At 40.0% G+C, this 27,065-nt stretch overlaps 1 protein-coding gene across 3 annotated transcripts; it reads left to right on the forward strand.

Moving 5' to 3' along the window:
* The first annotated feature begins 6,223 nt into the window (after positions 1 to 6,223).
* BRD2 (bromodomain containing 2) lies at positions 6,224 to 21,895 on the forward strand. Of its 3 annotated transcripts, XM_063431530.1 has the most exons (13): positions 6,224 to 6,522; positions 6,710 to 7,382; positions 11,079 to 11,379; positions 12,915 to 13,052; positions 13,137 to 13,275; positions 13,398 to 13,594; positions 13,732 to 14,097; positions 15,069 to 15,197; positions 15,285 to 15,491; positions 16,042 to 16,277; positions 16,963 to 17,270; positions 19,782 to 19,931; positions 20,242 to 21,894. In XM_063431530.1, exons 2-13 carry the CDS (start codon positions 7,351 to 7,353, stop codon positions 20,373 to 20,375), a joined length of 2,337 nt encoding a protein of 778 aa, XP_063287600.1. In that variant the 5' UTR covers positions 6,224 to 6,522; positions 6,710 to 7,350; the 3' UTR covers positions 20,376 to 21,894. The 3 variants fall into 3 exon arrangements, with proteins under 3 accessions (XP_063287600.1, XP_063287601.1, XP_063287602.1); XM_063431531.1 differs by lacking the exon at positions 6,710 to 7,382; XM_063431532.1 differs by lacking the exons at positions 6,224 to 6,522; positions 6,710 to 7,382 and adding an exon at positions 11,955 to 12,057 and having other exon boundaries at positions 11,291 to 11,379; positions 20,242 to 21,895.
* Positions 21,896 to 27,065: the final 5,170 nt, after the last annotated feature.

Below are 27,065 nucleotides of genomic sequence, written 5' to 3' on the forward strand. Positions count from 1 at the left end.
ACTTTTTCCACTTTTCTCACTTATAGGGCACTTTACCACCATGTGCAGGTAATCAACACACTAAGTATGGTTCTACACAGTAGCACGATTTTGTTTTAACACTTATTATTTTTCTTCCTCCTGTCATTTCTAATACCTAGTTTGAATGGTGATTTTCTTTACAACCCCTATTTGCAATCTATAATAGGGGACTGGTATTTTGGACTGACTATTTGCTACAAGGATAGGTGTATTCACTATTGCTCATTTGTGATCAGTGTAAATTGGTTACATATTTAGTTAATGTAGCCAGAGTAAGTCTCTAATAGCACAAGTTTCAATTTATCAGCTTGTACAGAGCCATTTTATATTTACAAATAAGAGCTATCTGGATACATTCTGCCAAACTGTATAAGATTTGAATAACATATCACTCAGTTCCTAGCCATTGCTTGTGGCTTTTTATTTATGTTTCAATCCCCACTCAAGGTGACTAGAACCTTAGAGAATTAAGAGTGGGTCATTTATTATAATGTTACTATATCCACCTTTTTCTAAAGACTTATACACCATGGGTTCTAGGTAATTCTCTTGTAGACTTTTAATACGTCTCAGACTGGGACCATATCGGATTATATTAAAGTCCAGAGTCTGAGTATAATAGATATATCGAAGAGTTTCCAGGACAGGAGGTTAGCCACTAGGCTTGATTTATTATTTATCTATTCATGACCATTTAATTTTGACACTTAATTTACCTATATTACTTTATCATTTACTTCTTGTACTATTTTTCCAGCTGATACTCGTGTAGCTGGATTTTGTATCCAGTAACTTGAGGATCTTTCTGTTGTTGCTCAGCTTAGCCTTTTTCACAGTTTTATGAATGGGAAACTAGTGATATGTTGTGCACGTCAGTTGACACTCTCAGCAGCACCGTCTGAGACTTCTGGATTGAAACCTTGGATTAACAAAAGAAATTGCTGCATACAGCAAATTGCCACTGTCTTCAAAAGTTTGGGGTTAAACCGTTCTTAAATGGTTTAAAGTAAGATCGTCCCTTAAAGAGTAGCACCATAGCAACCTAATTGCAATTCAGTTGTTATGGTCCCCAGAGTTGCCTTGCATACATAACACTTATGTGAGAATTTTCAGGAATTTAAAATTTAAGAGATACATTAAGAAGTCAACTTTGCTATTACAAAATTCACTACTTAAACCTGAGGTTTATACATAAATTGGGAACTGGTGAATAGACAAGGGAATTGCACAATTAAGGTTAAAATAGCCGAATATGAAAACTTCTCTAGTTCTCCAGCTTGGTTATTTTGGCCAACATTTTTAAATACACTGGCCAACACTTAACTATTTGCGACTGAATACGCAAAAAAAAAAAAACAAACAAAAACAACTACTGACTAAATTACTGGATAGTTTGCATTAACCCCTTAACGACGAGTGACGGACGAGGTCCGTCACTCAGGGTAATGCGTTAATGACGAGTGACGGACCTCGTCCGTCACCCGTTAAAATTAACCCCAGATCGCCGCAATCGCGGCGATCGTGGGGTTAATGGTGCTCCGGTCTGCCTCTGCATTAGAGGCAGACCGGGAGCACCGGATCGGGCTGTCAGAGTACATGTGCCCGCTCTGACAGCATGTCTGAGCGGGCACATGTGCTCTCTATACTCACCTCCGCCTCCCTGCACTTCCTGGTTCTGTGTGAAGTGCAGGGGGACGGATCTTCAGTGAACGTGCCCCCTGGTGTTAAAAAAATAAAGTAAAATTAAAATCCCACCCCCCTTTACCACCCCTTTACCCATTTTAATAAAAAATTAACCCCTTCCCTGCCAATTGATCACTGACTACAGTGATCAATTGGCAGGGATTACATTTTACTAAGATCTGATTTTTTTTTTAACCCCTGAGGGTTAATTCTTTTTTTTTTAACCCTCAGTGGTTCAATTTATTTTATTAATTAATTTAAATATTTTAAAATTATAAATTTAGCTAGCTGGGGAGGGTGGAAGTTAGTGGGGAATTGGGGGATTTAGTATTACGCTAACTAGGGGTTAACGTTAAAAAAAAGTTTAAAAATAAGCTTTAATAAGTTAAAAAATTAAGTTAAAAAAAAAGTTTTAATAACATTTAAGTAAAAAATTTAAAAAAATAAACCCTTTACCCAGTCCAAATAAAAATTAACCCCTTCCCTGCCAGTCGATCACTGCCTACAGTGATCAAAATACAGATCACAGTATTATACTGTTCTATTTTTTTTTTTTTTAACCCCTGACGATTAACTTTTATTTATTTTTTAACCCTCAGGGGTTAAATGTATTTAATTAACTAATTTAAATATTGTATAATTAAATATTTTGCTAGCTGGGGTGGGTGGGAGTTATGGGAAAATGGGGAATTTACTGTTAGTGCTGCTTACTGCTAGTTAGGGGTTAACGTAAAAAAAAAAGCTTAGAAAAATGTTAAATCTGTAAAAAAAAGTTTTACGAAAGTTTAGGAAACTTTAAAAAAATGAATAAGCAAAACAAAAGTTTAAAAAATAGTTTTAAAAAGTAAAAAAAGGTTTAAAAAGTAAAAAAAGACATTTAATAACGCTCATTACCACTACACCTGGTACAAGCTAGCGGAAAAATGATCCCACGCTAAGGTTCAAAATATGCCTTTTGAAATACCCTGGGGTGTCTACTTTAAGAAATGGTAGGCCTTTGTGGGGTAGTTTGAATTTAAAACCTGCAAAGATGCTTGGAAATTGCACATAGGCCCGGCGTCAAAATTCAAAGTTCGGTCAAAACTGATATGGCTTGGTCTCCTATATGGCACTGTAGCTTCACAAAATAGTGCCATAGACATACAATGGGGGTGTCCTTTTACTCAGAAGACTTAGCTGAGCATAATTTGGGGGGTTTGAACTTAGTGGCACACATGAAATATACAAAATGCCCAGCAAAAATGCAATCCGTATGTAAAAAATGCACAAAATTATTTTTTACCACATACTTTGGCATGTAATGGTAAAAAAATGGGGGCATGTTAAGGCACAATATGCACCTTATGAGATACCCTGGAGTGTCTTATTTTACAAATGGTAGGCCTTTGTGGGGTGTTTTGAACAGTCAAACTACTATAATACCCCAAATGGAAGCATAGGCTCATTAAATCCGTCTCTCAAAATTCTACTGTGAATACTGAAAAGGACAGGTCTCCTGTATGGCACTGTAGCTTCACGAAATAGTGCCATAGACATACAATGGGGGTGTCCTTTTACTCAGAAGACTTAGCTGAGCATAATTTGGGGGGTTTGAACTTAGTGGCACACATGAAATATACAAAATGCCCAGCAAAAATGCAATCCGTATGTAAAAAATGCACAAAATTATTTTTTACCACATACTTTGGCATGTAATGGTAAAAAAATGGGGGCATGTTAAGGCACAATATGCACCTTATGAGATACCCTGGAGTGTCTTATTTTACAAATGGTAGGCCTTTGTGGGGTGTTTTGAACAGTCAAACTACTATAATACCCCAAATGGAAGCATAGGCTCATTAAATCCGTCTCTCAAAATTCTACTGTGAATACTGAAAAGGACAGGTCTCCTGTATGGCACTGTAGCTTCACGAAATAGTGCCATAGACATACAATGGGGGTGTCCTTTTACTCGGAAGACTTAGCGGAGCATAATTTGGGGGGTTTGAACTTAGTGGCACACATGAAATATACAAAATGCCCAGCAAAAATGCAATCCGTATGTAAAATATGCACAAAATAATTTTTTACCACATACTTTGGCATGTAATGGTAAAAAAATGGGGGCATGTTAAGGCACAATATGCACCTTATGAGATACCCTGGAGTGTCTACTTTTACAAATGGTAGGCCTTTGTGGTTTTTTTTTGAACAGTCAAACTACTATAATACCCCAAATGGAAGCATAGGCTCATTAAATCCGTCTCTCAAAATTCTACTGTGAATACTGAAAATGACAGGTCTCCTATATGGCACTGTAGCTTCACAAAATAGGGCCAAAGACATACAATGGGGGTACCGTTGTACTCAGCAGAAGTAAATGAACACATAATAAAACTTTGTACAGGAATAGCACACACCAACTTTACAAAATACACATGAGAAGTTCTTTGTTATAAGTTTGTGTGCGAAAACCACCAAAAAACACAATTTTACTCCAATATTTAGCAGAGGTTGGCGGTAAAATGGCTACGTAGAAAGTGTCAAAACAGCCTTAGGTAAATAGCCTGTGGTGTCTACTTTATATAAATATATACTTTTGTGTGGCAATTTTGTTTTCTTTTATGGCTATTAGGCTTACAAGACAAACATACCAAATTCTAAAATCGCTCCACATAAAAAGTGTATTTTACTCCTTGTGCTTTGTGACCTGTAACTACCAAAAAAAACTTAAAATCCCAGACACATTATATATTCTGTAATTCAGAACAACTAAATGAATTTATTTTTAATTACTTTCCTTAACCTGCACTAATTATGTACACATTATTATTGCAAAAACTGTAAAAAAAACACAAAAATTATTTTTTTTGCATATTTCTGTATTTTTTTTATAATAAATAAGCATTTATATATATATATATATGTGTTACATCAAATTAAAGCCCTTTCTGTCCTTTAAAAAACGGTATATAATATGTGTCGGTGCAATAAATTAGTAAAATGCAAATTGCAGTTGAACGCAAATAGCAAAAAATGCAAAAAATGCCGTTGTCATTAAGTGAAAGACAAGCTTCTGAAGCTCTGTCCTTAAGGGGTTAAGCGATAAGCCTGATCTATTTTGCATCTTCAGTACAGGGTATTCAGGATTTCATTCATAATTGCTAGAGCTAAGGATTTATGTATTTAAACCAGGTTTAACATGTTTAATTTATACACATTTCAAAAGTGTACACATTATGCTAATGAAGATTTATAGCAAAATAAACTGTACATCTGAAAGCAAGTTAGTAGGTTTAGCTGGAAGAGCCACTTGTTTAGTGTGAACAAAGAGCCCCCAAAACTTGACAGACCAGTTCAATCCTGGACACTTAGCAACACAAAATACAACAGTGTCAGCTGACAAACAGGACACACAACTCTGCTTATGACAAAATGGTTTTATTTAAAGTTCCTCTGTAAGACCATTATGTTCCATATTTTAAAATAAAAATATATACAGAAAATTGTACGATATACAGACACACACACTATAGTTATGAGAAAAAGCAAAACCTTAAAGTATTGACTAAAGTGTGAATTGTCAGGAATTAAAAAGGTGACTTAAATTTTAGTCTAAAATAAAAAAAAAACTGGAGATTTTTTAAATTTCTACTATTTTGACCTTAACGTTTAATTTACTTTCAGGCTTATTCATTAAACTCCACATTTAAAATTTGAATAACCTTATTACATTAAGCTAACCCTGTCAGTGAAATCGAGATTTGTTTTCTTGCCATATACACCTATTTCCCCCTTCGTTTTGGCCATTCTTGGACAAGCTTTTCACAATTTTATCTACAAACATTTGCATCGACCTTAATGGTACCTTCTGTAGCGAATCAATTTGAAAGGTTTATCTAAAAATATATTAAACCGAAGCCTCAATCCACTAAAATGTGTGAGTTTAGTGAATTACCTTGTCTGAACTACTGGCAAAGCAGACTTCAGTAAATAACCCGGAGAGGTGGGTTAACATAGTGAATTACACAGTTAATTACAATTGCAAGGATTACATTTAAAGGCATTGCCTTAAACAATTCGTATATTATGCATATATGAGGATGCATATATGAGGTAAACAACATTTTGTCAATTTCCCGAGCAAGGTACACATAGTGGTAGATAGGGCACAGACACCCACACCCCACCAACATATTTTATGTAAGTTTTTGCTACTAATCCAAACTCCTGACAGGAAAACATCGGATAAACTAGTGGTGAACAAAGGGAGCTCGGTAAAAACGGAAAGCAGACGCCCGCTGTTACGGTCTGCACGTTTAAAGACGACTTGCATTTCATGCTCGTGTCTAATGGCGGATTAAAGGCGAACAAAGGACGGCCGCCATCTTGTAGCTATGACCGAGCACTTACAGGAGGAGGGAAGGCGAAGAGAAAAGGGGAGGAAATCATGAAGAGATTCAGCCAGTAGGTGGCGGAAAAGATCCCTCCATCCGGGGGCCGGGGCGTCCCAGGAGCTGCGGGAGAACGACAGCAGGGGGAGAGGAGAGCCAGAGGAGGAGGATGAAGAAAGACAGCGTTCGCTGCTTCTCAGCTCCTCGCAACAAAATGGCGGCGGGTCTAGGCAGGCGGGGGCGGCGTTCGCCTGCGGGGACCGGGAGCGCTTTTCACGGCTCTAAAACCACCGGAGAAACGTTAGTTTTAAGAAGCGGATTTCGATCGATCGAAAGGTGGAACTCTTATGACGACATTTTATTTCGTTCGGACACAGGAGTGTGGAGATCAGGGCAAAGGGGAACTGGAGTAACCTGACAGAAACAGGGGCGCACAACGGCGAAGGTGAGAGGCTTTAACTGAATTCGGTTTAAATTAACCGGTTTAATCGTATAAACGGATAATTATTGTGACATTGTCGTCTTCAGATATACTACAGATGAGCCCAGTGTAAATTATACGTTTGTCGCTCATATTAGATTGCCAAGAAAGCACACATTTGCCTGAGCTTTTTTACTCTTCTTTCAAACAGGTTTTGGTGAAGCGTTATGTTCGCATATTGTCGTTTTGGAGGAATATTTAACTGCGCAACAAAATGGCGCCGTCCCCTTCAAGGAGCTCGAAGGGGAAGACAACGACTACGTCGCGTGACTCGCCGGCCACGCCTGTTATCAGCTCAGCTGCCTAGTAACAGCCAATGACGGAGAGGAGGGCAGCTGGACTCAGCAGGACTCCAGCCAATGAGAAGTGAAGTAAAGTTGGGTGACGTGGAAGGCTCGCTGAGTCACTAGTCCTGGAGTTCTATGAAGGGAAGGGCGCGTTCTCCTTCGCTGCTGCAGCAGTTGTGCACGAGTCAACCACTTGGGGCGTTGGTTTAGCTGTAGCGAGACCAGCCAATGAGAAGCTGTTGCTGTGTGTGTGGGCGGTCCCTTAAATTATGGATAGGCAATGCAGCCAACAGTAAAGCTGGGTTAGTTGTGGGGGTTGACTGCAAACGGCCAATCCTCGCGCGAGCTCGTATTTATATATGACCGGCCGCAGCCTTCGAGGCGCCATTTCGCTGAAGCGGAGAGTCGGAGCTGAGAGGTGGAGAACTCGAAGTGGTTTGCTGGTAAAGACACCGCTACGCCCCCACCCGGAGAGCGGGCGTTAACTCAATCCACATCCATCCGCATGGAGACAGCCGTTAATCCGGCGTTTAAAAGGTACATCTCGCAGATGGTACTCCGTATAACCGCTATCAATGGCAATTTCTTCCCCGTAAAACTACGTTTTGTTGGAAATCGTTTGGATTCTGTGGTGACCCCTCCTCCCTTGCTTCCATAGAGATGGCGTCTCCGTCTCTCTACCAACCATATCCAATCCACAGCCATCCTCTCTGTAGGGGTGAGAGAGTCTCCAGGCGGCGGGACTTGTGGTTACAGCCTGTGTTAGTGCTCCGATCCCCGGGTACCTTGCTCACCTCTGCCCGCCTAGAGCTCTGCTATGTGAGCCTTTATAGGCTGCGCCCTCCCAGCTCTGCGGCGCCGCCATTTTCTTCCGGCTGCTGAGACCTATATATCCCCGCGGGAGGGGGCGCAGTGTATCCCAGCAACGGGGAATCCCTGCTAACTGCAGCCGGGGAGACGGGGGTCATCATTGCACTGTGTGCTAGTTATGGGATCAGTAAGGCCGAGAGCTGATATTTATTGTTATAATGGCTCCTATTTCCATAGAGCCCCCCCCGCACTGCCTTGTTTATAAACAGTGAGTAGTGGCTGAACAACCTGATAGATCAGCATTGATTGTGCTGAGTGTGGAAACAAACCGTGTATTTTATATTCTCCACTTGTATTTACCTACCATGGTGATATTTTATTGCACACGGTTAGACGTTCTGGGTTGTTTATATTATTTACATTGCCTAATACTGGGAGTCTGGTCACTTCTGAGAGGCTCCTGTGACTGCTATAAAGCTATACCGAGGTCATTGCTCACAGATTGACCTTGGTTTATAAAATGATTCCTGTATAAAATATATGCACGGTTCGGCTCCATCCAGTTAATGCTTGTAATGTAAATAAAATATCTATCTATAATTGGTGGTGAGCACTCTCAATTAGTATACTTTTTGGAAGGGTGCAATTAACCCCAGGATCCGTATTCCATGTGTAGTATAAATAAAGATCATTAGCACAGCAGTAGTAGTTGCAATCCTTTGTTTTTCAATGCATAGGGAAAGACAATGTTTTGGCTAACTTGGTAGCATTTGCTTGAAATTTTTCCCCATGTTTTGCGTAACAGGTTATAGGTCAGTGATTTCCCTCATTTGATTTATAGCATGTACATATGACCTACATGTATTGCATATATTAGTGGACATTTGATGTAAGATAAATACATTATACTGTCACTGTTTTGTTATTTAATCTTATCTAATCCATGAGTGTCTGGCAGTTTGCCTTTTAATTTTGTGAAGACTGTGGTACTTGTCTTTTCAGGTGGAAGGGAACTTGGCTTGTACTATACCATGTCTTTTTCTAGTGTGGAAAATTATCCATCTACCATAAGACTTTTCTTCACTAATTTAGCACTTAGATTTGGTTAGTTTGGTATTTTTTAAGATGCAATTCTGCTGCCTGGTCATTGGGGTCCATAGTGCTTGGGATCACAAGGTGTGAATGAGGTCACTCTGTAGTCAGGGATGTTTGTTTAGTTTAAGTGAGGTGTGCTGGGTAGATGGAGGAGGGGCTTGGTGACGAGTCAACATTTTGAGTGGAAGAGAAACAAAGACTTCTAGATTTGTCTGATTTCACACTGAAATCATTCTTCAGTTAGACTTGTGCTCTTGCATTCCTGGAGAGCAGCACTAACCTTCTGGCCATGTTTTTTGCTTTGTTTTTTCGTGAATATAGATTCAATTAAAGTATACATTTGGTTTACTCTTCAAATTATTGAACCTTTAAAATAACTGCCTTCTTATTGATACTTTTTAACACCAGTAAAACTGCTGTTGATTGGAGCCTGCAACAATTATTATTTTGGATCATTTCCAGTTAATGTAGGTGTAGATCATGTAGTGGTTTAGGCATTTAATCATGTCCCAAGCTAAATATGGGGCTAATTTATTAGCTAGTGGAGCTAGTAATTTAATGGTTTAAACTAGCATTTTTATTCCCCCCCCCCCCCCCCCCTGTATTTTACGGTTTAATTGAAAACCAATTACTGTAAAATCATTGTACTGCACTAGGAAGTGACTGTTCTCAAACTACACACAAGTATAGTGAGGATGCATGACCAATTTACAAGGTTAACGCTCTATTTGGGATAGTGGTACAATAAATATGCAATTTCTGTGTCAATATAGCAAATTGTCATTTTTTTTTGCTTCTTTCAAATTTCTGTTCACTGGAAACTGTTGCAGTATGTAATTATATATTTTATCACTATAGTTAGTTATGTTAGTGAGTGCAAACAGTTAAGTGTAGACTCTCAAAGCTGCTTTTATGTTCTGTGACATTTGTCAACAAAACAGGATGTGTGGAATCTGAGGACACACCCTCACTCTTCTATACAAGGAACCAACAAATAGAGTATAGTACAGCATTGCAAAGTGAACACCTGACTGACCAGTTAAAACAAAATAAGTGATCTTTCATAATCCTGTGTATCCGAGTAGATCTCTAGTATGTGCAGTTATAGCTGGCATGATCACATTGTGAAGACAGAACTTGCTTGTCTACCAGTAAGTAACACACTGGTGTCCTGCTATATTGTCATGCTTTCAGTGTTACAATAGTAAAATATGAAAATAAGTGCACTCGACCAGCTGATGACTGTTTCAGTGTTAATGGTATTCATCAGTTTTACTCTAGCTGTCTTCATTGTGGCAATGAAAGTATTAAAAAAAAAAATTATATATCATATATATATATATATATATATATATATATATATATATATATATATCCTTGTATCTTGGCTCCACCATTATATACATAAATTGTTCTACCTACCCTATGGATTTTTATATATATATATATATATATATATATATATATATATAAATCCACAAGCCGATGCAGTAGCCTTTCTGTAAAATTTTACTGCGGTCATTCTTTTCATATTTTGAAATGTTCAAGAAACCATCCTTAACTGCTTCATTGGGATTAAGTTATTATAGTGCAAGGAGGTTGGTGTGTGTGTGGTTGGGAGGGGGGGGGGGTGTTATGGTGTATTACTGACTTGCTTAGAGCATCAGTTGTCCACTCCAGCCAATAGTCAGTGTCCCTGCCTGGCAATACTCAACATTTCCTAAAAGTTAATTTCAGAACTTGATATCCAGTGCTGTAAGCAACCATCTGGGTTTGAACTGTTCAAAAACAGTTTAAAACCCTTAGGTGACCCCCTGGCACTGTAATAGCTTAATTTTGATTATGTTATGGTGCCTCGACTGTTCATTTTACAGTAGCATATAGTCATGTTGCAAAATGAGGTTGGTGATGGAGTAAATGACTGCCAAATACTTCATGTATACGTTTTTGTGAACTTAAAATTGTCCGGCATTGTAATTCTGAACATATTGGGGCATTTTTGTGTTTCGGCAGCACATTTTAAACTGTAAAAAATGTAGTCTTAGACCTCAATATCCCCAGTTTGCATTTTTTCTACTAAAATACAGTTTGTCAACCTGAAAGTTGGTACTCCAACATCCTCACTCCCTTGCTGTCACAGTATTAGAAAGGTATACTAGAATGCTGGTGATAAACATCTGACACCCATCCCCAACACCTTTTAATGAGCTGAAATTGGCCTAATGTTTGTTAAAATTATATTGGTATGTCATAACTTTCTTATGGTGATGATTAGACTATTTGTCCGATATCTTAATGTTTTACCTTTTTTTTTTTTTTTTTTTGCAGACCGCCTTTGGATCTTAATCATGGAATGATGGGTCAGTCTGTGGAGGGGACACCAGGAAAGCGCATTCGCAAGCCCTCTTTGCTTTATGAAGATTTTGAAGGTCCCAATATGACCTCAAATGTTTTTCACCACATGCCACAAGCAAATCCTCCACCTCCTGAGGTCAGCAATTCCAAAAAGCCTGGACGTTCCACTAATCAGCTGCAGTACTTGCACAAGGCTGTAATGAAGTCTTTGTGGAAGCACCAGTTCTCTTGGCCCTTTCGCCAGCCTGTGGATGCAGTAAAGCTGGGTTTACCGGTATGTACTTGGGTTAATACTTTAAATGTCTAACCTATATTAGCTGACTGGTAGAAGTGGGTTAGTCCGCTTATTGTATTTGCAGTCTTCCTCGCACAAACACAAGAAACTTTTTCACTGGGAAGTATCTTTATACTGCCTGATGACAGCTCTGAGATTTTGACAGCATTGAGGAATCTGGTGCTGAGAGGTTCAGGGTTCCACAGTGTTCGTGGATCTTGGTAGCGTGTAAAAGGTTTTTGAGGCTCAACTTAGTGTTGTGTATACCGTTTGTACAAGTGGAACTGCTTCTTATAAAAATTAACTGTGGCTACGGGTAATGCAATAATGGGATTAATTTCTAAATATTCTTGAAGTTACACTCTGATTATTGTGTAGGAAAGGTTACCTTTGATTCTAGCAGTTACTTATGCCCCATGTTCTCCTACCTACTTCCCATCCATTCCTACAAATGTATGGATGTTTTGATGCACGCCGCAAAGATGACGCTTCTAATGATGTAGCCGCCACCCTATATATTGTGAACTGGTTAATTATTTTGTGAAATGCGAATTTCCAATTAATGCGTTTTGCAGATCTGCACATCCATGAATTTGTACAGGACCCAAAGTGTGACAATATTAAACGCTACACATACTGAGATGTCTTGGATTAGAAGTATGAAGGTACATTAAACTGGTAGGTGTCCTATTCATTAGCTTTTAGAATAAAGTCATAATTTCCATTATGCCAATTGCCTCGCCAAGCTACATATTTGGCAGGGTTTCTCTGAAGCATTCAGTCAGTATGCCTCTGGCATGACCACCCAGGCAGCTTGCTGTCAAGCGGGCCAGAACTTAGGGCTACCATTTTGTTGAGTAGCTGTATTCGTGTGTCCGTGGAGGTGTGAAGGCTTTAGGTTGAATCTGCTGCTTCATGAATGCTGTGTAATTTGCTTCTTCATTAACAATCATGTGTTTAGGATTTTAAACCTGGTCTCCTGAGAAGTGCTTGTTAAGAATGTAACTGATATGCGTCTGTATAAGAAAAGAAAAAAGATTATGCAGGTGTATTTTTGTAATGTAGTGCTTGGAATTTTTTTTATTTTATTTATTTTTTCTCAAAACCAGAGCTGTCATCGGGTCCCAAGTACAAAAAAGACTACTGTGTGTTTTCACAGGGTGCGCTTGCGCAGTCAAGGGTCTGCTGTACATTTCAGGGAAGAGGCAGCTGTTACTGGGACGGTAAACACGTGGGATATATGGGGCATCTATTTTACCAAGAGGAGTGAAATACAGCCTGCTTTTTTAATGTGGCTTAATAATTGTGTGCAGTGTACAGGGCAATGTCTCAAGTACAGAGGGGGGGAGCAAATTTTTGAAGCAACATGTCTAATAACGATCTCCTGGAATTTGTTTGTAATTACATTGTTCTTAGAATGTTTTTGTCTTGTAACACCAATACAGCATGTTATAGATTAATGTTATGGGGAGGGCTTTGACCGAATTCACAATTAGATTTTTGTTTTCCTCTTTGGTGTGCATTGTTCACTGCAGGATTATCATAAGATCATCAAATATCCGATGGATATGGGAACCATCAAGAAAAGACTAGAGAACAACTATTACTGGAGTGCACTAGAGTGTATGCAAGACTTCAACACTATGTTCACCAACTGTTACATCTACAATAAGGTGAGACCGCTGGGTGGTTAGAATTACAATATATTTTATTTTTTTAAACTGTACCTAACCAACTGAGGATATATCTTGCTACAGCCAACTGATGACATAGTGTTGATGGCTCAGAGCTTAGAGAAGATGTTCCTGCAGAAAGTGGCACAGATGCCACAAGATGAGCAGGAGATTCCGAACACCTCTACAAAGAACAAACCAGTAAAGAGCCCCAAATCACCAGGTGAGTCTTTGAAAAGTTTCCATATCTTTGATGATCTTGTTGCTTCTTCAATCAAATGACATAGGAAAAGAAGGGGAAAATGTGGCTGAATATTTAAACTTTATTTCCCTCCGTAATAACAGGTGGTGTTACAACAGCTCATCAAGTGCCAGCTGTGTCATCCATGTTTCAGTCTTCGCTTTATCCAAGTTCCCCTGAAGTGCCCACCACCATCCTTAGCCTACCGCACCCGCCTGTGCTCTCCAGTCCTGTTCATAAGTCATTGCCTTCACAAACATTGCTACCGGTAGTGCCAGCAACAACTCAGCCGATTACTAAGGTATGTTAACTGACCTCAATAAATTTGTGCACATAAATGTATATAAGCTTTGTTTTATTGTGAATTGCCTAATGGTTACATTTTAAAATTCTTACTTATTACTTCATAGTTGTGCAAATCTGTTTTTCTATTTCCAGAAGAAAGGTGTGAAACGGAAAGCAGACACTACAACACCAACCACAACTGCTATTATTGCCACCAGTGGAGACTCCTCCCCTATACCTCCTGAAACCAAACCTGCCAAAATTCCTGCACGACGGGAAAGTGGTCGTCCCATCAAGCCACCACGCAAGGATCTACCAGATTCCCAGCAGCATCAGACCTCTAAGAAGGGTAAATTATCAGAACAGCTGAAGTACTGCAATGGGATATTGAAAGATCTTCTCTCTAAGAAACATGCAGCCTATGCATGGCCTTTCTACAAACCTGTGGATGCATCAGCCTTGGGACTGCACGATTATCATGAAATCATCAAACACCCCATGGATCTAAGTACCATCAAGGTGAGAATCGGAGTATGGATGTTAACTTACTGAAAAAATATTTAAGTACCTGAAAAGGCCAAAGACTTTATTTTTTAGGCCTCTGTTGTGTATGATAAAGTTTTACCTGGATCACTGACATTTTTTTGCAACAGAGAATTATGGAAGAAGATATAGCTTGTGTGGTCCCTGTTTGCTAGAGTTTGATATGAAGGGAACTGATGTACAAGGATTTGCAGACTGCTTTCCTTATTCGTTTTTTTTTCTTCTTGGATTGAGTTTGAAGTATTTTGAACTTTAGATTTCTGTATTGCTCAGTCACTTAGCAGGTATCACAGTGCAGATACAGGAGTATACTTCCCAGGGCATCTTAATATTTTGTTTACATATCCAGTTTATTCAACAACTTCAAAATGAAGTTATGTTGAATCTCTATTCTTCTATTTACTGTTATCAGCTTTGCCCCTTTGTCAGCTTAGATTGTGAAATAAACCTTAAAAAAATAATAATAAAAAAAAAATTCTCCAATGCAATGTGTACTGTACCCAAACTAAGCTTGGTTGTGATGTCTGTTTGCTAAATCTTTACTATACATTGGAAAGAAAATGCTTCACATAGGGCAAACCTAAATTTGAACATAAACTAGATGACTTTTAAGTGTGGAATTACAATAGCTCATTAAGTGCCAGCTGTGTCATCCATGTCTCAGTCTTCACTTTATCCAAGTTCTCAAGAAGTGCCCACAACCATACCTTGCCTACAACACATACCTCTGCTCTCCAGTTCTGTTCATAAGTCATTGCCTTCACAAACCATGCTACCAGTAGTTTGAGTAGTGACCTTTTCTCCCATTAAGATATTCTGGGAAAATGTGTAATGTCTTTTTAGATTTGCTCTGCACCTGCTGCTTATGCCTATAATACTCTTTTTATAATATCTTGCAAAGTTGGACTGGTTAAAGGTGCATTATTCATTGGAACATCGTTTTGCAGAAAAAGATGGATAACAGGGAATTCCGTGATGCTCAAGAATTTGCAGGAGATGTGCGACTTATGTTCTCAAACTGTTATAAGTACAACCCTCCAGATCATGATGTTGTAGCAATGGCAAGAAAGTTGCAGGTAAGAGATTTACCATCACCAGTAGCGTTAAAATTACTTGATTACTTTGATTTAGTTAAATGTAACTTTTTGCCCCTTCTTCCTCAGGATGTGTTTGAATTTAGTTATGCCAAGATGCCAGATGAACCACTGGTGGTGAATCCTCCTTCAGCATCAACACAGCAGCCACCTTCGGATTCAAAGTCTTCCTCTGAATCATCAAGTGACAGCAGCAGTGAGAGTTCAGATGACAGTGAAAGCTCTGATGACTCTGAAGAGGAAAGAGCAAATAGGCTTGCTGAGCTGCAGGAACAGGTCAAGAATTTTAAACACTCCTTTCTGTGCAAAGTTGTAGCCTGTCACAATGCTATGCTTGTCACTATCGATTGATAAGAAATGTGAATAAAACTTTCTGGAATAAATTGATCAAATTGCTGACCTGGAGTTTTGTGTAGCTTTTCTAGTAAACCTATGACACTTGTGTGGCATCACAAGTTTACTGAATGAACAGGCTTCAGAATAGTCTTCAACGGATGACTTCAAAATAAAACCCAATAAATATCCTTAAAAAAAAAATGGTATGTAGCCACCAAGGTACAGGAAAAGGAACTTCATTAGCCTTAAGATACTGTACAGATTCCAGATGTAGCACTTGAATTTGTTCCTTGAAGATTATTTTCCATTTGACGTTTCTCTGTTTGATCAGATGTCTAAGCTAGATCAAAACTGTGTAGAATTTCCAAGTCCTCCAGGTTAGGTTTTTTTTTTTTAAAAAAAAAAAAAGCTATGAATGTATAGTGTGGTTTCCACAAAGCTTATTATATATAAATGCAAATATATTTAATCTATACTTATCTTCCTACAGCTCAGAGCGGTGCATGAACAACTGGCAGCACTCTCCCAAGGTCCGATCTCTAAACCCAAAAAAAAGAGAGAACGGAAAGAGAAGAAGAAAAAGAAGAAGTCTGATAAGAGGAAAGGAAAGGAGGATGATGAATGGCAATCTAGCAAATCAAAACAGTCCCAGTCAAAAAAGTCGAAGAAATCTGGATCAGGAGGAACCACTACTAGCTCCAGTTCAAATACTCCAGCAGTTTCAAAGTGAGTCAAGGAGATATTATGAGGGTCTGGAGTTGAATTTGAGTGTGACATTATTCATTTAATATGAAAAGAAGCTATAATTTCTTTAAGGCATTCTCTATTGCCAAGAAAACAAACCCGTTTTCCTGGCACTGTAGAATCCTGGAGTGCCCCCCATCCCACACCACTGAAGGGCTTAAAGTCACTTGTCACTCTCCTGAATCCAGCGCCATAGTCCCTCGGTGCTGGGTCAGGCCTCGCCCATACTCCTCCCTTGCTGACATCAGCCGGCGGGGAGACCGCATGCGCGGCCCATATTAGGATTTCACCATAGGAAAGCATTATTAAATTCCGGTGACGCTGGATGCATAGCGTGAGGAAGTCCAGCGTCGTCTAAGCACCGGAAAGACTGTCTACACTAGAGGAGGACTAAACCGTGCAAGGTAATTATTGCGGTTTCTCAGAAGCTGTAATAGTTACCACTGTAGGGTTAAGTGACGTGGGACATTGCACCCAGAACACTTCAATGAGCTGAAGTGGTCTGGGTGCCTACAGTGTCCCTTTAAATCTTCGAGCATTCCTTTATAATTGGCTTAATGACTTTTCTACAAAGTAAATCTGTAATTTCTAGAGAAACATCTCTGTAGTTTCGTTAGTGATAATGTTTACTTATTTTTAAAATGTTTTTGACTTTTGAATCTTGCAGAAGTTCTAAAAAGTCCTCCTCCAAATCACTTCCTTTACTTCCACCTGTACTTTATGACTCTGAAGAAGAGGAGGAGTGCAAACCAATGACGTATGATGAGAAGCGTCAGCTTAGTTTGGACATAAACAAACTTCCTGGTGAAAAGCTGGGTCGTGTGGTACATATCATCCAATCGAGAGAGCCCTCTTTGAGAGACTCAAACCCTGAAGAAATTGAGATTGATTTTGAAACTCTGAAACCTTCCACCCTCCGTGAGTTGGAAAGATATGTAATGTCCTGTCTGAGAAAGAAGCCCAGAAAACCATATGGTAAGTTTAAAGTAAATGTTTCCTTGTATATTGCAATAAAAAGTACAAATGGTTGCTACTTGTAGTTTAAAAGTAATTGGTTTTGTAAGGCATTGCACTAATTAAGAACAAAGCCACCTGGTTTTATTCGCTTCAATTTATATTTGAGTCTCAATGCCTGAATTTCATACTACACTGCTCAAAAAAATAAAGGGAACACTTAAATAACACAATGTAACTCCAAGTCAATCACACTTCTGTGAAATCAAGCTGTCTACTTAGGAAGCAACACTGAGTGACAATCAATTTCACATGCCGTTGTGAAAATGGGATAGACAACAGGTGGAAATTATTGGCAAGACATCCCCAATAAAGGAGTGGTTGCAGGTGGTGACCACAGACCACTTCTTAGTTCCTATGCTTCCTGGCTGATGTTTTGGTCTGGTCACTTTTGAATGCTTGCGGTGCTTTCATTCGAGTGGTAGCATGAGATGGAGTCTACAACCCAGACAAGTGGCTCAGGTAGTGCAGCTCATCCAGGATGGCACATCAATGCAAACTGTGGCAAGAAGATTTGCTGTGTCTGTCAGCGTAGTGTCTAGAGCATGGAGGCGCAACCAGGAGAGACAGGCCAGTACATCAGGAGACGTGGAGGAGGCCGTAGGAGGGCAACAACCCAGCAGCATTACTGCTACCTCCGGCTTGGCGCAAGGAGGAACAGGAGGAGCACTGCCAGAGCCCTGCAAAATGACCTCCAGCATGCCACAAATGTACATGTTTCTGCTCAAACGGTCAGAAACAGACTCCATGATGGTGGTATGAGGACCTGACGTCAACAGTTGGGGGTTGTGCTTACAGCCCAACACCGTGCAGGATGTTTGGCATTTGCCAGAGAACACCAAGATTGGCAAATTCGCCACTGACGCCCTGTGCTCTTCACAGATGAAAGTAGGTTCACACTGAGCACATGTGACAGACGTGACAGAGTCTGGAGACGCTGTGGAGAACTTACTGCTGCCTGCACCATCCTCCAGCATGACCGGTTTGGCAGTGGGTCAGTAATGGTGTGGGGTGGCATTTCTTTGGGGGGCGCACAGCCCTCCATGTGCTCGCCAGAGGTAGCCTGACTGCCATACGGTACCGAGATGAGATCCTCAGACCCCTTGTGAGACCATATGCTGGTGCAGTTGGCCCTGGGTTCCACCTCATGTGGCTAGAGTGTGTCAGCAGTTCCTGCAAGACGAAGGCATTGATGCTATGGACTAGCCCGTCCGTTCCCCAGACCTGAATCCAATTGAGCACATCTGGGACATCATGCCTCACTCCATCCACCAACGTCAGGTTGCACCACAGACTGTCCAGGAGTTGGCAGATAAAGTCCAGGTCTGGGAGGAGGTCCTTTAGGAGACCATCCGCCACCTCATCAGGAGCATGCACAGGCGTTGTAGGGATGTCATACAGGCATGTGGAGGCCACACACCCTACTGAGCCTCATTTTGACTTATTTTAAGGACATTACATCAAAGTTGGATCAGCCTGTAGTGTGTTTTTCCACTTTAATTTTGAGTGTGACTCCAAATCTAGACCTCCATGGGTTGAAAAATTTGATTTTACATTTTTTAATTTCTGGGTGATTTTGTTGTTTGCACATTCAACTATGTAAAGAACAAAGTATTTCAGAAGAATATTTAATTCATTCAGATCTAGGATGTTATTTTGGTGTGATTTTTGTTTTTTTGAGCAGTGTATAATGGTGTCTGCTGGATTCTTGAAATGATCCCATGTTTAGTTTTCCGTGCTATTTGGGACCTGTTTTAGCTATTTGCTATTTGGGACCTTAATTTTTTTTTATTTTCTGGTTAAATTTTATTTTCGCTTACTCTTGGCACCTCTTAAACTAAAAATATTACAAATAAAGTGTGTGTGTATGTGTGTGTATGTGTATGTATGTATATATATATATATATATATATATATATATATATATATATAATGTGTGTGTATATATATAATTTTTACACACACACACACACACACACACACACACACATTTACATACGTACGTTGGGAATACCAGTAAGTGCTCTTAATCTTTTTGTTACACTGAACACTGAGAGGCGTCTGGGTATTTAACCTTTTGTTGATTAGCTGCACTTGTAAAATCATTCATTGCTTGTGGTATTTGTTGTGGGTGGGTGTTCTGGGTTTATTTAAATTTGGTTAATCAGGTGTCACACGTTTTAATACCAGATTGTAGAAATTATTTTAAAAATGTAGCTGGGACCAAACATTTCTCTGTACATGAAGCACTTTGGCATAGATATGTTTTGGGAAGGGTGGGGGGGTGCTGTTTACCATTAGTGTACAGGGTTATATTTGAGACTTGGTTACTTATGATTTAGCTATAATCCAATATGTTCCTTACACCATTCTAGAAAACATATTCTTGCATGAACCTTGTGATCCATATTCTCCTGTTTTCAGCTCAATATGTACACGAAGCATAACCATTTATTTTTCTGCTCTCCTCAGCTCCCCTTAACTCTGTGCTCTCTCCAGCACTTAAGAAAACAGTGGGGAAAACAAAAGAGGAGATTGCTCTGGAGAAAAAGAGAGAGCTGGAGAAAAGATTACAGGATGTCAGTGGACAACTAAATTCTGCAAAGAAACCACCGAAGAAAGGTTTGTGTCCATCACGCACACTGTGTTTTTTTTTTTTTTTGTTTGTTTTTTAACTTCTTAAAATATATTTTTTAAAGTAGTTGTAGTATAGAAAGTGCTATGTAAACCTGTTTTTATATATGGTGTTAGTTTTGAGCAGGGTTCTCATCAACGTATTGTTGCTGTAACATTTTGTAACTGTCTCGTTTATTATTAAATTTCTCACTTGATAACATCATAAAGCCCTGTAAAATAAGTTGGTGCTATATAAATGTCAATAATTTACAAGAGATTAAAGCAATAACAAATTATTTTTTTTTTTTCACGCTAGCCCATGAGAAAGTAGAATCTGCTCAGCAGGTCTCAGTTTCTCGTCTCAGCGCCTCCAGTTCCAGCTCAGACTCTGACAGCAGTAGCAGTTCTACTTCCAGCTCCTCGGACACAAGTGACTCTGATTCGAGTTGAACTGGAAAAGGGAACCTTCTCCCCTACTGGAGCAGGAGAAGAATGACAGATTATTAATGTTTCAAAGGAGGTTCTAAATGGATCTGCAGGAACAGAGCCCACTTGAACCAGACTTAAAATGAGGCCTTTGGAAGTGGAAAATGGTAGATTCTGCCTTCTTAACTCTGCTTGTATAAACTGACAACAGGCACATTTGGATCCACTCCTGGAGCACGAAGCACCAACCTCAATTTCTGTTCTTTTAATGGACTCCTATTATTTGGAGGTTGTGGGAAGGCACAAGTGAGGCATTAATCTTGTGGATGGTGGCCAGGGATGGATTACAAATCTGGTGCAATGTCTTTTGTTTTATTCTGTTTACAAGTTCTCGAAGCGCACAGATGCCTGTATGAGGTAGAGTCCAGCTCCACTTGAACTGGGCACTACTTCCATAGTGACAAGTCTATTCCGATATGGCTATTCTGATGTGGCTGATTGCTCGGTGCAGTGTTATTAATGACCCGTCTCCCTAATTTCCTTAGATTTCTTTTGTGTATGGCACACACTACAGTGAAGCTCTTTTGTTTTAACTGCTCAGCTGCTATGGGCTTGCTGACAAGTGTGCTTGAGCAAAGTGTAGAGAGGGCTGCATGTGGGGTTGGGAGATAGTGATTTGTTTTATTGTTTAAGGCGCATTAGGAAGTTTTATAACTGCAAGTGTTAATTCCTTTTGAAGCCTGTAGACAGAAAGTCATCCCCTTCAGCCCTCTCCTGCATGTAGTATGCTAGGAGGCAGTGAAGAGTTCTGTCCCTCTCTGGGTATAATCTCCATCTATATCTGGGATCCAAAGTACAGAACTTACAGCCTTTTTGTGGTTGCTTTATTGTTTTTGTATTTATTTTAAATGAGTTGAGAAGGAAACACATTTTTTCTCTTGTTTTATATTGTAAAATAATTGCAGAGGGCATCCTGTTGATACAGGGGCCATTGTAGATGTAAGATTTTATAAGCCCTGTATATATATATTCCAAGTTGCACAAGCAGCATGTTTCTCAATGTAAAGGGTGACTTTATTTTTTACCTGGAAAAGTTTTATTTTATTCCTGATTTTTTTTTTTTTTTTTTTTTTTTTGTCTGTCACTATATAGTATGTCTCTTCTCCTTTTGTCTCTTGTATCTGTTCAAACCCTTTAGTTTTGAAACATGTAAATAAAGAAAATATACTTCCAAATAACATGTGACCTGCTTAACAAAGCTGTGTATAAACCTATTGTTGCCACTTCATTTCACAAAGCACAAGTCTAATACATTCAATGATATACAGCATGCCAATTACAATTATTAATGGGACACTACAGGCATCAAAACAACTTTAACTTAATGATGCAGTTTTGGTGTATAGATAATATCCCTGCAGTCTTCATGCTTAATTCTCTGCCATGCAGGAGTTTAGTCACTTTGGTTATGTATCCCTTAAATCACACACAGGAGTATCCTGCAAAGTCTAACAAGCTATTAACAGTGGAGGAGGTACATTCTAAATGTAAAGGAACACCATAGTCACCGGAAACAAATACAGCTCATTGAATTTGTTCTGGTGAGTATAAACCATCCCTTCAGGCTTTTTGCAATATACTGTCTTTTCAGAGAAAAGGCAGTGTTTACATTACAGCTTAGGGATACCTCCACTGGCCACTACTCATGGCCACTAGAGGTGCTTCCTGGGTCAGTGCTCTGCAGCACTGACATTCAGTGTATCCACTTTCTGCAGGGAGACACTGAACTTTCCTCATAGATGCATTGATTCAATGCATTTCTATGAGGTGATGCTGTTTGGCTTGTGCTGGCTCTCCTATGGAAAATCACATTGTGAGTGACTGAGATCCCCATTTATGTCAGCCAAGGAGGCAGATCAGTGGTAAAGCCAGCAGCAACAATTTTACTATACAGTATTTAGGGTGGGCTAGATAGTGGTTTTTAACATTATAGGGTCAGGGATACCTGTTTCTGTTCCTGACCCTATAGTGTTCCTTTCAGTGGAGTGTCGGAAGTGTAAAATTAGATCTCACTTTACAGGAAGTGTTTAGGAAGGCTGTTCAAATCCCATACAGTGATGTACTGTTAAGTGTGTGTTCGTTTAAAGTTCAATTTACAGAGCAGAAGATAAAATTAAGGAAAAGGAAGTTAACTGATTGAAAATTAAAATTGTTAATGCAGAATGTCTGTCACAGCCAGGTGAGATGTGACAAGATCTGCATGGACAGAACCAAAGTGATATAACTCCTAAATAGCATAGAATTGAGCAGTGAGACTTCAGAGGCATGATCTAAACTCACAAACTGCTTCATTAAAGGGAAACTCCAGTGCCAGAAAAACGATCCGTTTTTCTGGCACTGGAGGGTCCCTCTCCCTCCCACCCACCAATCCCCGGTTACTGAAGGGGTGAAAACCCCTTTAGTCACTTACCTGCGACAGCGGCGATGTCCCTCGCCGCTGTCTCCGCATCTGCGACGCTCCTCCCAGTGATTGCATCGGCCGGTGGGCGAGACTGATCTCGCCCACCGGCCGAGGAGATGTAATGCGCATGCGCGGAAATGCCGCGCATGCGCATTACGTCTCCCCATAGGAAAGCATTGAAAAATCATTTCAATGCTTTCCTATGGGGAATAGAGCGACGCTGGAGGTCCTCACACAGCGTGAGGACGTCCAGCGACGCTCTAGCACAGGAAACCTGTGCTAGAAACTAGGAAGTGACCTCTAGTGGCTGTCTAGTAGACAGCCACTAGAGGTGGAGTTAACCCTGCAATGTAATTATTGCAGTTTATGAAAAACTGCAATAATTACACTTGCAGGGTTAAGGGTAGTGGGAGTTGGCACCCAGACCACTCCAATGAGCAGAAGTGGTCTGGGTGCCTGGAATGTCCCTTTAACTTAGTTGTATTGGTGACTGTACTGTCCCTTTAAATATAGCATATTCTGCTGCACTGTACAATAGGAAACAAACTTAATTTTAAGAATATGTATGACATACGGGAGCAGTAAGTGAAGAGGGCCCTGCTCTTGCGTGCTTACAATCTAAAGGGATGAGGGGCAATTTAAGAGAGAGAATCCATGATTTGAATGTAACTGAAGATGGGAAGGGTGTTTGCGTGGAGTTAGCACAGCAGTTGGGAAATTGAAGTGTAGAGCCAAGTAAAAACACCATTTTATTAAAGTGTAAAGAATGTTCTATAAATTTGACAGACTTTATAGCTCTTTAAAAATGTTGGTAGAGAGGAAGTCTGAATTATTATTTTTTTAAATATCTTCAGCCATTCAAAAGTGTAAACTATTCACACATCTCTGTGGTAATGCCTTTGTTAGCTTTCACATGCAAGACTATTGAAGAGTTGAGCAACAATAATAGCTTGTAGGACATGTATAAGATCATAGGACCATTCCACTTAATTTGTATGTATAATACATAAGCTAAGAAGCTAGAGTAATTCTGAAGAATGTACAGATTCCAAGAAGTCTGACACTGCTCGGTATAAGTATACATGAAGTCAAGATTACAGTATGCAAACGGAAACCTGAAAACAAGGTAATAATGGTTAATTGCAGGAGGCACCTACCAAATGCGACTTGTATACCAAGTGTATTGCTTAATCCCATAAGGATCAACCGTGGAGTAGTTTCATCATAAACTCTCTTGAAAACCTTTTATCGAAAGGTCTCGCTTATTTGATGCAAGCGGGGCTGAATTGATTTGTAAATATGCAGGGCAATGCCATATTGTGATAACTAAGTAAAATATTGATCTTTTAAGTGGATGGTCATAGTAGATAACCTACACAAAAGAAACTAGAACTATGTAGCGCTTCCAAAATAAGTATAGTAGTTACTATTTAGTTTAACCCTTTAAGGACACGTGACATGTCATGATTCCTTTTTATTCCAAAAGTTTGGTCCTTAAGGGGTTAAAGAAAAATCACCCAGATGGCCACTAGAGGTGCAGCACTGCCGTTTAGGGTCTCCACATGGAGGTATTGAACATTCCTTTAGGGAAGCATTGATTCAATAAATTATGAGGAGATGCTAATTGGTCAGAGGAGCGTTTGGCTCTGCCCCACCTGCCTTTCTCGTCTGATCTAATCAAAACGGACAATTCAATCCTTTCCTATGACCATGCACTTTGCTGGAAAATAGAGAAAATTAACAACCAACTTACCGTAATTTTCTTTTCCTGGCTATTTCTCATGGCAGCATCACTTATGGGTAGCTCCTCCCTTAGCAGTCACAGGACAGGAATTAATTAGGTTAATTCATAAGACTGATGGGTATAGTGAGTCCCTCCTCCCCTTACACCACAGTCCAATTATAACGCTGAAAAAAAATAAAAGTGGGCGGGAACCCTGATGCTGCCATAAGAAATAGCCAGGAAAAGAAAAGTTCCAAACTATCAGAAATATAGGGTGGGAATAAAGAAAGCGAGAAAAAGACACTATACAGACACTCATGCTGCAAAGAGGTTTAATATTAATGGGGTAAAGAAACTGTAGACCGAACACTCTTCCCAAAGGAGGTGGAAGGAGAGGTCACATCCAGTTTGTAGTGTTTTATGAACCGTCATCGGGCAAGACCAGGTGGCTGCTCTACCCAATTAGCCCATGAAGTCGACAATGTTCTGGTAGAATGTGTTCTTATCTTTTTTGGAAGAGACTGACCTTTAGAGACATACGCTTTCCTGATTATTAGCGAAATCTAACGTTTCAACGTAGATGAAGCTGCCTCACCTCCCCCCTTCTGAAGGAAGAACAAAGAGTTGGTCTGTCTTTTTGTGTGACTTAGAACAAAAAAGGTATTGAGACAGACCATTGTTATTATTTATATAGCACCGTCAGATTCCGTAGCGCTGTGCAATAGGTGGATTAACAAACATGTAATTGTAACCAGACAACTGGATGTACAGGAACAGAGAGGTTCTTAACATCCAAAAGTTGCCACCTAACTTCTTCATGAGAAGTTGGATTGGGGTAGAATGATGGAAGGACCACTTCTTGAGAGAGATGAAACTGAGACCACCTTAGGAAGAAACTCATGTTTTGGTCTCAGACCCACCCTTTCCTGATAGATCTGTAGGCATGAAGACATGGTTAATCTCCAAATTCTTCTTGCAGAAGTAATAGCCACCGAAAACAAAGTCTTGTAAGTCAGAAGGATAGTATCCAAATTTTCAAGGGGAACGAAAAGATCATAATTCAGGTAGTTGAGAACAAGAGGGAAGGTCCCAAGGAGGGGTACCGGATCTGGAAGGAGGTCTCAACCTGAAAGCTCTCTTGAAGAATCCGGAGATCAAAGGATCAGAAGCCCATGAGATATTGCACAATGCTGAAAGAGCTGAGGACTGAACCCTAAGAGTGCTGAGGCTAAGGCCTTTGTACAGACCTTCTTGGAGGAATTCCAGGATCTGAGTATTGCGAGGTTGCAAGAAGTCAATGTGCTTGGCCGATGCCCATTCTCTGCATATATCCCAGACTCTATGGTGTCCTATGAGGAAGTAGAACCCTTTCTAGACTGTAAAAGAGTATTGACTACCTCTTCCGAAAGGCCTAATTGTCGAAGTCTTTCTTTTTCAAAACCCACACCCCCAACTTCAGTTGCTCTGGATGAGGATGGGAGATTGGGCCCTGAGTTGGCAGATCCTTCATTATCGGAAGAGGCAAAAGCCATTCCTGACTCATCATGCTTAAGAGAGGAAACCATGACCTTTGAGGCCAGATCAGGATTATGGGAATTACTTTTCTTCCTTCCATCCAAAACCTTCCGCAGGAGTCTGGGTGTCATGGGTAGGGGTGAGAACGCATACCCCAGATCCAACGACCAAGGAAGGGAGAGAGCATACTGGCCCATCCCCCGATTGTCTGGACGGAGAGAGTAGTAATTCTCTACCTGACAATTCTGGTAAGTCGCCATCAGGTCAATCCCCACAGATGGGCAATTCATGAGAAGACTGCCGGGTGAAGTCTCCATTCTCCTGGAAGAATTTTTGTTCTGCTGAGGAAGTCTGCAGTAACGTTCTCTGAACCCGGAAGACAGATTGCCATAAGACCTTGGAGACTGTTTATGGCAACTTTCATCAAGGGAGCTAGTTCTTTCAAGAGCAATCTGCTTCTTGTGCCTCCTTTTTTGTTCACATACGAGGCAACCGCTCAGTTGTCCGTTTTGATCAGGACCCAAGATTTTTCGATCATTGGAAAGGAATTCCAAGATGTCTCTGGAAATGGCCCTTAGCTCTCTTAAATTTAAGTCTAGGCGACTTTCGTCTCGGGTCCACTTCCCTTGTTTCCATGTGGAATTGAAGTGGGCACCCCATCCAAAAGAACTTGCATCTGTTGTAGTAACGTTCCAAGGAGGTTCCTCTAACGGGAAGCCTTTCGCCAAATTCTTCTTGCCCCTCCACCAGTTCAACCCTTTTCTTACCGGCAGGGGCAGAGTTATCCTTTTTAGGCATGTGCATGGGAAAATATTTCAGTTTGGTTCGGCATTCCGAAATTCGGGACTTCGGATCTTCAGCAACTTAGACATTTCGGTCACTTCGACACTTCGCTTTGTAATTTGACTCATAACTCTGTGATTGGTGGATTTCAAACCAACCAATCAGAGTGCTGTGACAGGTAAATGTAGAGACTTACCTGGATTAAGTAACCAATCAGAGAGTTATGAGTCAA

The sequence above is a fragment of the Pelobates fuscus genome, chromosome 9, assembly GCF_036172605.1.
Source record: "Pelobates fuscus isolate aPelFus1 chromosome 9, aPelFus1.pri, whole genome shotgun sequence".
In the NCBI taxonomy this organism is placed as follows: domain Eukaryota; kingdom Metazoa; phylum Chordata; class Amphibia; order Anura; family Pelobatidae; genus Pelobates; species Pelobates fuscus.